General features: G+C 46.4%; 1 protein-coding gene and 1 long non-coding RNA gene across 2 annotated transcripts in view; one reads left to right on the top strand and one right to left on the bottom strand.

Moving 5' to 3' along the window:
- CLCN6 (chloride voltage-gated channel 6) overlaps positions 1 to 13,470 on the bottom strand; it is a 33,825-nt gene extending 20,355 nt beyond the window's left edge. The window contains exons 1-10 of the mRNA XM_082229953.1: positions 13,319 to 13,470; positions 10,126 to 10,185; positions 8,693 to 8,758; positions 7,568 to 7,633; positions 6,189 to 6,255; positions 5,208 to 5,314; positions 3,465 to 3,591; positions 3,267 to 3,334; positions 1,996 to 2,054; positions 408 to 540 (exon numbers count right to left, since the gene is read on the bottom strand). Of these exons, the coding sequence (XP_082086079.1) occupies positions 408 to 540; positions 1,996 to 2,054; positions 3,267 to 3,334; positions 3,465 to 3,591; positions 5,208 to 5,314; positions 6,189 to 6,255; positions 7,568 to 7,633; positions 8,693 to 8,758; positions 10,126 to 10,185; positions 13,319 to 13,399 (834 nt within the window). The 5' untranslated portion in view covers positions 13,400 to 13,470. The remainder of the gene's footprint in view (positions 1 to 407; positions 541 to 1,995; positions 2,055 to 3,266; positions 3,335 to 3,464; positions 3,592 to 5,207; positions 5,315 to 6,188; positions 6,256 to 7,567; positions 7,634 to 8,692; positions 8,759 to 10,125; positions 10,186 to 13,318) is intronic.
- The window catches only part of LOC309536583, a 114,402-nt gene that overhangs the window by 37,268 nt on the left and 63,291 nt on the right, over positions 1 to 13,843 (top strand). The gene's annotated exons all lie outside the window — the stretch shown is intronic.

The following is a 13,843-nucleotide window of genomic DNA, read 5'->3' as shown; positions in this document are numbered from 1 at the left end:
CTCGTGTTGCCACCCTCTGGACCTCTCAAGGAGGCAGCGCATAAAGGAGGGCCTGAGAGGATGATCTCAGGGTCCAGGTAGGTTCATATGGGAAGAGGCGGTCCTTGAGGTATTGTGGTCCTGAGCCGTTTAAGGCTTTATAGGTCAGAACCAGCACTTTGAATTGGGCCAGGAAACTAATTGGTAGCCAGTGCAGTCGGACCAGGATCGGTGTAATATGCTCAAACCATCTTGCTTTGGTGAGCAACCTGGCCGCTGAATTCTGCACCAGCTGAAGTTTCTGAACTGTCTTCAGAGCCAGCCCTACCTAAAAGATTTGGTATAGTCTTCCTCCCAGAGACTCATTTTCAGTACAAACTCGTTTTTCAACCGGTAACTTGTGATAAATCATCCCTTTCGGGCCTCACCACTTTCCACGTCAGGCCCTGGTTCCAGAAGGACGAGCCCTCTTCGAGGCTGAAGAGCGTGCCACCAATTGGGGCCCCAAAGGCTGCGGCCACACCAGCAGCAGCTCCAGCAGACACAAAATCCCTCTTGTCCCTAAGAAAAGAGAAAAATTGAGGGAGAAATCGGGAGATTGTTTTCCTTTTAAAGAATGTTTTGATCGGTTTCCAATTGAGCTTCAGATGCCGCGAGAACGCACACCAAAAGTAGAATATAAACAGTCATTAGCGAAATGCATTATCCCACAACTGTTTATGTGTTAGTGGAGAATGCTCTGTCATGCATGGACTTTTAGTCAAAAATGTAATAGAAAGGTAAGCACTTGTATAAAGTCACCAGAGTCTCGTGTTCCATTTAAAGCTTGGTGAGCTTTTCTTAGGAGATGTTTCTTAACAAAAGAGGCTGGGACAGGGACAGGGAACCTTTTTGTTCGGGGGTGGGGATCCATCACCTCACATCATAGTGAAATCAGGCAACGGTGTGCTTTGAAGCCCCAATTGTTGGGACTTCAAAGTGCAGCGTGGGGCTCTGGAAATCTGGAAGTTCAAAGAACAGAGCAAGGCTGTTTGCAAAAGGGCTTTCAAGCAGCCCCGTGCTGTGCTTTGGGCTGCAGGTGCCTGTTTGCAGCTGGGGAACAGGCATGCACAGCCAAGCTGCACAGGATGTAACCCCCAATTGTCAGCTGATGAATGTGCGTTAGACCCAACTTCTTTGACTGTGAGCGCCAGTTCCCATGAGCATGTAAGAATAGCTCTCTCCTTTAAATGTGAATCAGGTTTTCTCCAGAAACTAGCCAGCGATTCGCCATCAGTCCACCCACTTACCGTATTTTTCGCTCTATAGGCTGCACATTTTCCCCTTCAAAAATGAAGGGGGAATGTGTGTGCGTCCTATGGAGCGAAGACGCCATAGCCCCGCGACCCTCTCCCGGCTGGTGACGCGCGGCTATGGCAGGAACCTCTACAGCCCTGTGTCACCTCTCCAGCCGGGAGAGCGTGCGCGGGGCTAAAGCAGCCCCCCGCGACCCTCTCTCGGCTGGAGAGGTGACGCGTGGCTATGGCAGGAGCCTCTCCGCTGCGCCTTTCTGCTGCTCCCTGACCTGCTCTTTGGGGCTGGTGGTGGGCTTCCCCCCGCCAGCCCCAAAGAGCAGGTCAAAAGGAACCTGAAGCCTGGAGAGCGAGAGGGGTCAGTGCACACCGACCCCTCTCGCTCTCCAGGTTTCCAAGGTAGCCACCTGAACGCACCTTAAACGGCACCTTGTTTTAGAACAGGAAAACAAGAGGGGGAAAGTTCTCCCCCTCTCTGTGCAGCGCCTCCTGCCGCTTCACTGAAGGGGCGCTGGGTAGAGAGGGGGAGAATTTTTTTTTCTTGTTCTCCCCCCTCTGAAACAAAGTGCGTCCTATTGTCCGGTGCATCCTATGGTGCGAAAAATACGGTACCTCCTTGCCCAAGCGTGGCATAAACCACAGATATGAAGATGCACCTCTTAAGATAGAACATTTGAAATCACCACCACCACCACAACATCCCCACCCTGATTTGGTAATGTACCTATCGCTGCGGAAATAGGGAAAGTTGAACTGGATCTTCCTCAAAGAGATGCTCTGGAACTGGGCAGAGAAAGAGAGAAATAACAATTCAGAAGCTGAACAATACGGATACAAACACACACAATTACTGTAGACCGTGCTCTGCATATAAACCGTGATCCCCTTTGAGGACACACACACAAATCACAGTAAATGAACTAGCTCAGGTCCTTAAGAGGCAAGCACAAATTAATGAGACAGAATTCTAAGAACAGAGTTCCACTTCTTGGAATCTTGAAAAGGGTTAAGTCTCTAAGCTTTCATGAGAGACTTGAAAGCCTGCAGGGAATCCCTGTTGCAAGCTCAGAAATGGGCACGGACTGACCACCTGTATGGGCAATCTATGCGGAAGATATTTGTAATTTCGATGAGTTTAGTGATCTGACATGGTCATCTCTTCCTGCCCGTTTCATTCCTGCATCTGTTTACTTCCTCTCTCTATCTCGTTAAAGTTCTTTAATGGCTGATAGCAGCCTTTAATGTATAATCTGGTGGAAGGAAGAAGTGATAATGTAGGGTAACTTCTGACCTTCTCTGATGTTAGACATTGCTTGGAGGAACATGCAGCATTGGAAGAGGGGGCTACCTAATTAATAATCTGCAGTAGCTAGTCGGGCAAGGCATGTAGGCTAACAAGTTAGGATCTACAGTGGTGCCCCACAAGACGAATGCCTCGCAAGACGGAAAACCCGCTAGACGAAAGGGTTTTCCGTTTTTCGATGCACTTCGCAAGACGAATTTCCCTATGGGCTTGCTTCGCAAGACGAAAACGTCTTGCAAGTCTTGCGATTTTTTTCGCTTCCCCCCTCCCCTTTTCTAAGCCGCTAATAGCCTTTTAGCCGCTAAGCCGCTAAGCCTTTAATAGCCGCTAATAGCGCTAAGCCGCTAATAGGGTTGCTTCGCAAGACGAAAAAACCGCTAGACGAAGAGACTCGCGGAACGGATTAATTTCATCTTGCGAGGCACCACTGTATAAATCGGATGGTTTGGGGACATAGTTCTTTGTAAAGCTCATGTACGAACTCCTAGCCAGAGGGTTACCTGGGAGTCTCTTCACCACTTCTTGAGGGCTTCCCAGTGGCAGATCAAAGTGCTTGCTTGGTAATGTACATAATGATTGCTGTTTAGAATAAAATCTTTAACCTTCTCACTCACTTGTGTTTGTATTGCTCCTGAATCTCATTAAAAGAGCCGCCTTGCATTTGGCAAGACACCACCTCTGCTGGCGCTCACCTGAGGCAGACCGGCTCCTACCACAGCACCGCTGTGGATCATGGGACCCTCCTTCCCTACAAAGAGACCTGGGGAAAAGAGACAGGTAGGTGAGTTCTCTATACAAGACAAGATCTGGGAGCTGGAAGGATAAGAGACAGAATAAAAAGTGTCATGCGGGTGGGAGCAGAATCCCACAGGGGGCAGGTCCCCTCTTACCTCCGGCGACGCTGAAGAGCACCCCGAGAGCTTTGCACACCAGAGTCCGGAGGCGAACAATCCCAGGAACCTTCACTCCGTTCAAGTAGCATTTGATCTCCGGAATCCCAGAACCGGCAGCCACAGGCTGAAAGGAGAAGGACCGCAGCTCAGGAGCAGGGCACTTGCTTTGCATGTAGAAGGTCCCAGGCTCAAACCTTGGAAGCAACCTCCAGGTAAGGCTGGGGGTAACCACCCTTGCCAAAATCCCTAGAGCGCCAGTCAGCGTAGAGAACAAAGAGCTAGGTAGACCAGTGATCTGACTCAGTATGATGAGCTTCCTAGGTTTCTATTTAAATCAGCCCTCTGCTCAGAATCATGAGGACTAGGATCTTAGTTTTTCTTTAGGGGAAGGACCAAAGCTCAGCCGCACATCACCTGCTTTGCACACAGAAGGGCCCAGATTTAATTCCAGGCTTTTTAAGGTAGGGCTGGGACAGAGAGCCCAATCTGAAACCCTGGAGAATCGCTGCCAGTCAGGGAACCAAGGCTGAACCGGATTGGACCACAGGAATCTCAGAGGTAGACGGCTGCCTATATCCCTATGTACCTATATTTGTGGTTTTTTTTCAAGTGTTATTGATTTTGGTTTGTTTGTCTTTTTAATGATGGTAGTTTTAGGCATTGTTTGTTTTTAATTGTTTTGTGGATTTTAGCCAGGTTTCATTTTACCATTTTGTTGGCAAGCTCTTTGATCAAATGGCGTATTAATCTTCCAAATGAATAAGGCGGCGTAATGCTTGAGACCCAGGCAAAATATGAATCAAAGGAGGTTCATATTTCTGACCCACAAATGTACTTACAATGGCACAAGTGGCGTTCTTGAATCGTTCAAGAGCACAATTCAAAGTGTTGATGCTGACCTTTAAAGTCTTAAACGGCCTCGGTCCAGTATACCTGAAGGAGCGTCTCCCCCCCCCCCCCCATCATTCTACCCGGACACTGAGGTCCAGCACCGAGGGCCTTCTGGCGGTTCCCTCACTGCGAGAAGCCAAGTTACAGGGAACCAGGCAGAGGGCCTTCTCGGTAGTGGCACCCTCACTGTGGAACGCCCTCCCATCAGATGTCAAGGAGATAAAGAACTACACAACTTTTAGAAGACATCTGAAGGCAGTCCTGTTTAGGGAAGTTTTTAATGTTTGATGTTTTATTATGTTTTTATATGTTTTGGAAACCACCCAGAGTGGCTGGAGCAAACTAACCAGATAGGCGGAATACAAATAAAATAATAGTAATAGTAATTCTGAAGGCTGGGCTCGGCCCAAGAGATGCCTCAACAGCTTTCCAGAGAAATGTGTTGGTAAAAAAGGTAGCTCAAATCCCTTAGTTTTAGTCCATGCTTGTAATTCAGGTGTAGGTAACCTATGACCCTCCAGATGTTGCTGAACTACAACTCCCATCAGCCTTAGCAAATGTATCCAATGGCCAGGGATGATGGGAGTTGTCATTCAGCAATAGAGGGCCAAAGTTTCCCTATGCCTGCTCTGTAACTATCTGCCTGGTTGCCTAGAGCGAGCAAGAACCGATGGCAGGCAACCAGGCAAGAAACTTTTTTTCTTTTTTCTTTTTTTTGCAAAGTAGAGAACGGAAAGTTCTTTCCCCTTTCCCACAAACGACTTAACTCAGATTCTGGTGGGAAGACTGGCCTATAGAAAATTCTGCACACTGGAGAACTTTCAAGCCCGGCTGGCTGCTCCATATTACCTGGATCAAGACAAGGAGGCTGGCCAGGAAGATGAAGGTCAGGTTAAAGCCGAGGAGCTCCAGCAGGGACACCGCAAGGCAGCCTTTCTCGCTGCACTCCTCCACCGCTGCAGGGCAAGAGTCAAGGAAATGGACGCAGCCAGCCTGGGAAGACCTCTCTGCTTTATCCCAGCTGACCTATGCAAGAAGAGTTCCTATTTATCGGCAAAGAAGAACTGCTTCAACCCACGCTGCTTTAGGGACAGAGCCACAGAAATGGGCACGGCCAGCCTGCCCATGTTACAGGGGCAAGGAACTTGTACATCAGTCCGAGGGCCACACTCCCTTCTGGGCAAGCTCCTAGGGGCCATGTGCAGGGCGGGGCCAGAGGCAGAAGTCAGCTGAGCAGCCAATGTGCATTTTACCTTTTTATGGTAGGCTAGTTTCTACACGGGACGCAGGTGGCGCTGTGGGTTAAATGGCAAAAACCACCATCCACTTCACTTGATCCTTAAATCATTATTTGGGGGAGTTGCTGCCAGTGGTGCTCTACAGCTCACAGCCACCAAGAATCATGTATTCAGTACTGTGGGCCCAATTTTATGGAAGTCCTTCCTAGCTGAGGTCAGACAGGCCCCGTCTCCCTGCTGAACTGCCGGCACCTACTAGAGACATTTTAATTCCATCATGCATTTTGATTTTGAGTTTGGTTTTACAGTCTTAACTCGTTTTCATTTACCTGCACTGCTTTAAGAAATAAAAAAAAATATTCTGTTAACACCGACGACCTCATTGGCTTACCCCAGTTTGGCAAACATGCAAGAAGCATCTCTAGGTGATCCTTACTCCTTCCCACCCTGAATCTAAGTGGTATTGGCAGGTCAAATAAATCAAGCGTCTCAATCGAAGCCAGCGAGGCTTCTCAGACCAACTCTCAAAAATATTTCCTTGCCACTGCCTCAGTTAGAGAGGCCACTGAAATGACAAAACCAAGGTGGATACAATTCTGCACGATGTGGAACTTGAGTTTGGAGAAGAGTCGTACAAAGAAGTCCACAAAGAGACCAACCTGCGAGAGGAGAAGAGGAGGAGGGGGGTTAAGGAAAAGAAGACCAGAGCCATTACATTGCAGCAGAAAAGGGAAGGTTCTTCATCCTACCGGGGGCCGCATGGAAGTGTGGAACAGTGTGGCCTAGTGCCAGCCTAGGACCTTGGAGACCAGGGTTCAACCCTCAGCCATGAAGCTTGCTAAGTAATCTTAGGCCTGTCACTGTCTCTCTGCCTAAGCTACCTCAAAGGGTTGTTCTGAGAATAAAACAAGGAAAGAGGGGTGGAACCGCGTACATCACAATGCAATAGTAGATTTTTAAAAATAAACAAACATGAGTGGTGAGCAGGTCCAGAGGCAAAAAAATGGGCAAATCAATACGTGTATACTAGGATATGTTCAAGCCACACAAAAACCAGACGATTCTACTTCCCCCAAAGCATCCTGGGAGGTGTAGTTTGTTAAGGGTGCTGAGAATTATTCAGAGACCCCCTATTCCCCCTCACGGAGCTACAATTCCCAGAGCGATTTAACATATAACTCTTCTTCCCCATGCCACGACATCATTATTAATAAAACAAATGCAAAGCAATAATGCCCTTTGAAAATGTGTGTGATGGAGAAGAATCAGTCCCTCTCCCCATGGAACTCTGGGAATTGTAGTTCTGCAAGGGGGAAAGGGGTCCCTTAGCACCTGTAATAGGTATGAGTTACTCATGCGTAAGCTGGTGCCTTTCTTGGTTAATTTGCCTTGTTAAACCTTTCTGACTGCACAGCCCCTTCTCATCGTGGCTGCCTCAGTCACTGGCAGAATCCGTCAGTGGGCGTTTCTTGAACCTCTTCCAACATAAAAGTTGTTTGACACCCAGTCTCCTCCTCCTCTCACTGCGCAGGAGTCTTCTGCGCAGGGAAGGCGTGGGTAGCGGAGGACCTGGGCTCTCCTCACTGATGTCCAGTGAAGAGTCCTGGAGCCCTCTCTCCACTTCCCCCGTCTGCCTCCCTTTATCCCCGGTGTTGCGCTGATTGGCTTCCCCCTCTACTGAGCTGTTTCTCCCCCTGCTGCTGGGTCCGTCACCAGCATCATCTGGGAGCCTCCCCTTCGCCTCTTGCTCCGATGTCAGTTCCCTGACAGCACCCTTAACAAATTTCGGTTCCCAGGATCCTTTAGGCAAAGCTGCAGCTGTTTAAAGTGGCACCCTAGTGCTTTAAATGTATAGTGTAGACAGGGTCTACTCTGTGGAGGACAAGCACGGGATATAATGGGTCTACTCTGAGTAGGACTAGCACTGCATCTGCCCTTCACTGGAGGAAGCAAGCTAGCGAGGACCCTCACCATCCCAGTGCAGACTCCAATGGCAAAAACCACCATCCACTTCACAGCTTCATACCGCCAGCCTTTCTGTGAGAGAGGGGGGAAAAGACAGAGTTGGGAACCGTGTGTCGTCACCACTTCTCTGGGCTGAGCTACATACACACACACACACACACACACACACACACACACACACACACACACCTCTTTCAAAGGATTGGGGTAAAAGCAGGGTGGATAAAAATCCATTCTTTTTTTCATTCAAATCGGATTTTCAAAATAAAATGCTTTTGGAGGAAAAATCTTTCTAAAGTTAGTTTTCTATTTAAGTTACATTATAGTCCAAAGGCTATTCATCAAGAAATAAGGATTTGTTTTAAGTTTTTCATGTGTGCTAAAACTCAATCTAAGTTTTCTTTTTTAAAAAAATGTTTAACCACATCAGTTAACAAACATGGATAAGTATACTATAATGTTATTGTTTTAGTTAAATGGCTTAAATTGCTATTAAGGAAATAACTATTTTTCTCCTTCCAATAAAGTACAACAGAACAGTTGTCCAAATATAAACAGTTAACTTATTAAACCTCACAATAATTTCATAATTATCTATGTATTTCTAATAGTATAACCAAATCAGTTATTTTTTATGTAACTGTAAAAACTACTCTGGAACTTTATTATTCCAAAAATGAAACCTCTACCTGGTTGTAAATATGATGATTATACCAGCAAGAATGAGTCTTTCTGTAAAAAAAATTGATTTCAATCAAGTCTTACTGACTAGTGATTTAAATCAGTTTGATTTAAATCAAATCTACCCAGAGCAAAAGTCAGATCCAGTAGAATTAATCTGAGCATTGAAAAGTCCACAGAACTGAAAGAGGAAGTGGGAAAGAGTGTCATCCTTCCAAATTCCTCCTGCAACTCTATTGCACTCTTCAAGGAAGGAAAAGGTAATAGCCCTCGCCTCCTCGTGACCAAGAAGGAAATGAATGGAGGATCTCTGTGGCTTTATGTGTAACTAAGGGGAGACCTCAACTACAGCAACAAGTACCATGCTGGCAAGCCCTAAGCTAGCTGATCAAGACTAAAACAGCAGAAACTGATTATTCCCATGACTGTAACTTCCCTACACCATCTTACCTTGCTGTCAAGGCTTTCCAGAACTTCCAGGTAGGGTTCGTTGATGCTACGATCATAGTCCAAACTCTGCAGGTGGGTGGGAAAGTAAAGCAAACGCATTTGAACACAACCCATAATACAGGAGGAAGAGAGCAAAAACCGCTACATTCACACTCACATTTCCGAAAAGAAATTTCTTACTCCAGACAGAAGTTGCCGGGAGGGAGAAACTGTGGCCCTCCAGAGATCATTACACTCTGTTGACATGGCCAATAGCCCCCATCCTGCGTTAAAGATAGTTAGGGGGAGTAAAGTCAAGCAATGGTCTAAGTTCAGAGAAGGGTTTAGAAATTAGCCAGGCCCCCTCTTTCTTTTTTCCTTTTGTGATGGAACTCCTATTTGGGGACTCCCCTGGCTTTTTTCTGGCCCACGTAGGACCAGTCTGAATAGTTGGCCTTGGTGAAGATTTGACGTTTTCATCCCCAAAAAGTTTTTGATTTGAGTTTCTATTGAAATGAGGCTGCGTTTTAATGTTGTAATTTAAACTTGTTTTTAAGTGGTATCTTAATCAATTGTTTTTTATCTGGTGTTAGCCGCCCTGAGCCCAGTCTTGGCTGGAGAGGGTGGGGCATAAATAATTTTTATTATTATTATATTACCGGCACGGGGTACAACTGCAATTACGTGGAGATTTCCGAGCACCAGTTTGGCAACCACAGTCTAAGAAGCTCTGCCTTAAAAGGTAAAGGGACCCCTGACCATTAGGTCCAGTCGTGGCCGACTCTGGGATTGCTGCGCTCATCTCGCTATATTGGCCAAGGGAGCCGGCGTACAGCTTCCGGGTCATGTGGCCAGCATGGCTAAGCCGCTTCTGGCGAACCAGAGCAGCACACGGAAACGCCGTTTACCCTCCCGCCGGAGCGCTACCTATTTATCTACTTGCACTTTGACATGCTTTCAAACTGCTAGGTTGGCAGAAGCAGCGACCGAGCAACGGGAGCTCACCCCATCGCGGGGATTCGAACCGCCGACCTTCTGATCAGCAAGCCCTAGGCTCTGTGGTTTAACCCACAGCGCCACCCGCGTCCCTAGCCTTAGTTCATGGTTAATCTCATTTCCATTTCCACTGTGTGCATTTCTCCTTCTTACATCCTGGGACAAGTGAATTGTCACAAGAGCAAGCTACAGTCAAGCAATGGAGTTGAGGTCATAGAACCATAGAATTGTAGCGTTGGAAGGGACCCTGAGGGTCATCCAGTCCAACCCCCTGGCAAACAGACATCCCGTTGTGGCAACTGTAACCTAGATTTAAGGTGCTGTCTGGTACCTGGCTTATATATCCAACATTTGTGGATGCACACATACCCTTCACAGGAGCCTATGCTTCTTAATCCCCACTCATCTGTTTCTTTTAATTCTTTTAATTGCCCATTGACAAAACCGTCACTGCTCACCTCATAGTCCTTACGTGGGAGAATCTCGTCATCTTCTTCCTCAGTTTCTCCAAGGATAGTCTGGGAAACAAATCAAAAGTTTCAGAAGTGAATGAATGAAATTTATTATGGTCCCAGACCAAATTCACATACCGTACTAAGCGAACATCAAACACAACAGAATCAAGTTTGAATTAATAATTGAATATGACAATAAACAATACTAATATGACAAGTCATTAGAAATGTGATTTAGGTCTTAGTCTCTAAATTATTATCTATAGTTTGCATCTGAGGCCTTAGTCTTTGTAACAGCACAGCTTGTTCCCTGAGTTTTATGGCAGCCGCGCAAAATTTGGCCACCCTTAGCGTGATCTCTGGATCCTTATCATCTATCAGGGATTTTAAGCATTGAGGTTCAGACCCACTTGGATTTTTCTGTATAACAGGGGTGATAAAGACCGAACACATATCCTCATAAAAAACATCGTTGCAAGACATGAGAGACGGTTTCCACCTCTATCAGCTCCACATATGGTTTACCCACATATCTGCCCTGTAATAAGGCAGGTGGCAGCATGTTGAATATAGCGAGGGTGAACGACCATCTATATTTAGATATTTGTAATTTTGTCAGATGGGGTAAATGCTGGGGTAAAACCTCTCCCATTGTCTTTGATTGCTGGGTGCTTATTCCTCTCACTCACATGACTCTGAAATTCCATGTCCCAGATTCATTGGCAAATGGTTGCTCTGGCTTTCTCATATCCTGTGGCTATCAGTGCCTGTGGCGAAAAACCCAGCTTTTTATATAATGTAGCTTTCCATTTTGATTGATAGGGATCCGGTAGGGTTAAGGGTACTAAGTCTCAGAAGTAAATGGAAGTCAAGTTGATCCACAACAATTCTTTTTCAAAGCATTGTTGTTTGATACTGGGGTGGTAATCCAGTGGTCCCCAACTTTTGGGAACCTGGAAGGTACGCTGGAAAAATTTGTTGTGGGCACCCATTTCACAGAAGGAAAACTGAGTAATAGTCAGAGCTTGCTGCCCCAAACAGGCAAACCACCTGCAGTCTCGAACTCCCCCAAACGGACAAAACAACAACAACCAGGGAACACTTTCCACAACCCCTGTGGTGTAATGGTTAAGAGTGTCAAGAACTACTAGGTCCTAGGAGACCAGGGTTCAAATTCCCACTCAGGCATGACACTTACTGTGAGACCTTGTGCCAGTCACTGCCTCTCAGCCTAACCATAAGAACCATAAATAAACCATACCCTGCAAAACGCCTCAGTTTAAGAACAAAATAAAATAGGGAGATCAATATGCAACAAGGAGACAATAAAATGCAACCTCTTAGCCACACACACACACATATAAAATTATTAATTAAATTTATTAGTTGCTTTTTGCCATGGCAATTCAAAGCGACTTGCAATATTTTAAGCAAACATATAAATTAAAACCAGCATTTTTGTTTGTTTTTTAAAAAGGAGCTAATATATGGAACAGCTAATATAGTTTGACAAACAGGTGGTATCCAGAAACTTTGGACTACAACTCCCATCAGTCCTGGACAGCATTTGTAGCCACGAACATCTGGAAGGCACATGGGTGGTACACTAAACTAGCTTATATAGTCTGTGCTGGTGTAGAAAGACCTAAATTGCTTGGGACTCAAGTACTTAGAGGAGCAGAACTCTCCAAGTATCAACTGTGTGTCCAAGACACATTGCATTGCCAACAGACATCACCATTAACTCACACAGCTTACAAACCAATGCTCGCCACTCATTTCAGGCTGCCCAGAAAATTCTTAGACTCAGCACTGACAATGAATTGGCAACCCCGGATCTAAGACAATCAGCCTTTAATTTCATGTATTTTGGGTTTACTTTAAAAAAGAAAAGAAAAAAGAATGAACTGTGATAGTAAGGCCCCATCTGCTCTACACATTTAAAGCACTATTATGCTACTTTAAAACAACGACTCCATGAAGAATCCTGGGAATGGAGTTTGTTATGGGTGCTGAGAATAGTGAGGAAAGAGACCACTCTCCTCGAACAGCTACAATTTCCAGAGTGGTTTAACAGTCATTCCAGTCTTCCCAGGGTACTCTGAAAATTGTAGCTCTGGGGGGTAAATAGAGGGTCTCCTAAGAAGTGTAAGAGATTCAATAGACTACAGCAAAAATGTTTGTCAGGAACCTGCATTCTGAAAGCCCAGAAGGTGACATCTGTACATTTACCAAAGGTGCTCAGTGGATTCTCAACTGGTAAATATCAGAATTCTCCAATATCACCCTCCAATATCACTGAATGTATTTCCATTACTGCATACCCCCATTTAAAAGTTTGCATCTTTCAAGAAAGCACTAGCTCTTTATCAGGGTGTAAACAGTGGCAGAAATGTTTAAGTACATGCTATTCCATACATTTGAAAACAAAAAAAGGCTTTCAAGTTATTACATTAGATGCTGCAGACACCTCACTCCAGTACCCAAGATGGGCTGCTTCCAACAACAGCCTATTGAGAGTAAACCCATTGAAACTAATAGGCTTCTAGGAAAACATGTCCAACGATTTGAATGGTTCTGCTTTGACTAGAACTAACGTGGAATATAATCCTGCCTATACATGTGAGATAAACAAGTATTACTGCAATGACCCATTGGAAAGGAACTCTGTACATGCACAAAAGCATCCCCCTTAAGAGATGTATGCTCCAAGACAGAATATTTATATAGACATGACAAGCAGGTAGGGTGCAGTTTTCCTTTTCCAATGAGTCACTGCAATGCCCCCTCCCAGTGCCAATACATATAGAGAAAACCCTCAGATATATTTGGGGGGGGGGCTTCAGAGTGACCCATTGGAGAAGCACTCTGCACATGCACAGAAGCACCCCCTCCCTCAGACATGCATGTCCCAAGGGAGAAGATTTTACAGCTGCAGCAAAGCAGGTGGGCTGCCTCTGAGCATGCACAGAGCGGTTTTTCCCTTTCCAGTGAATCGCTGCAAACACACCCACGTGCATATCTGCAGGAGCTGAGGGTTTTACATAGAAGAGGGAAGTCCACTCTGCCCATGCTCAGAGGCACCCCGCTTTGCTACGGCCACCTCCCAAGACCAAGCACACTGCAAACAATGGAGACAGGCAAGGGTGTTGGCTGCAGCCAGGCTCTCACGCCCCCCCCGGCGCCCCTCCCTCACCAGCTCCTCCGGGGTGCGGCTCTCCCTCTCCCCGCAGCAGCAGCAACAGCAGCAAGCGCCGGCCCCGCAGCCGGCCGCCATCTTCCTCGTAGCCCCAGGCAGACGCCAGCCGGAGAACCCCGCGCATGCGCCCTGCCGCTCGAGGAGCAAGGAGGGGCGCGGTCGAAAAACGGAAGTGCTGGTAGCGAAGCCCACAGAGATACGAAACTCAGAAAAATAAGAGAGGTCCAACTTCTTTTTTCTCTGCATGGGAGATTTCCGGGTACGCGGCAGCCCTGTTCAGGGGAGTTTTTAATATTTAATGCTGTACTGTTTTTAACATTTGATTGGGAGCCGCCCAGAGTGGCTGGGGAAACTCAGCCAGATGGGCGGGGTATAAATAATAAATTATTATTATTATTAGCCCCGACCACCTGCAGCAGGGAAAGCGCGGCTCTGCTTAAGCGAGTCCCTGAGGACTAGGATCTTGCTTGTATTCATTCCTAAGGGATGGGCTGCAACTCAGCGGCGAAGCATTCGTTCCCA

Source organism: Podarcis vaucheri (assembly GCF_965113315.1).
Source record: "Podarcis vaucheri genome assembly, chromosome: 7".
NCBI classification, from domain to species: Eukaryota; Metazoa; Chordata; class Lepidosauria; order Squamata; family Lacertidae; genus Podarcis; species Podarcis vaucheri.
This window is presented reverse-complemented; position numbering and strand designations above follow the sequence as displayed.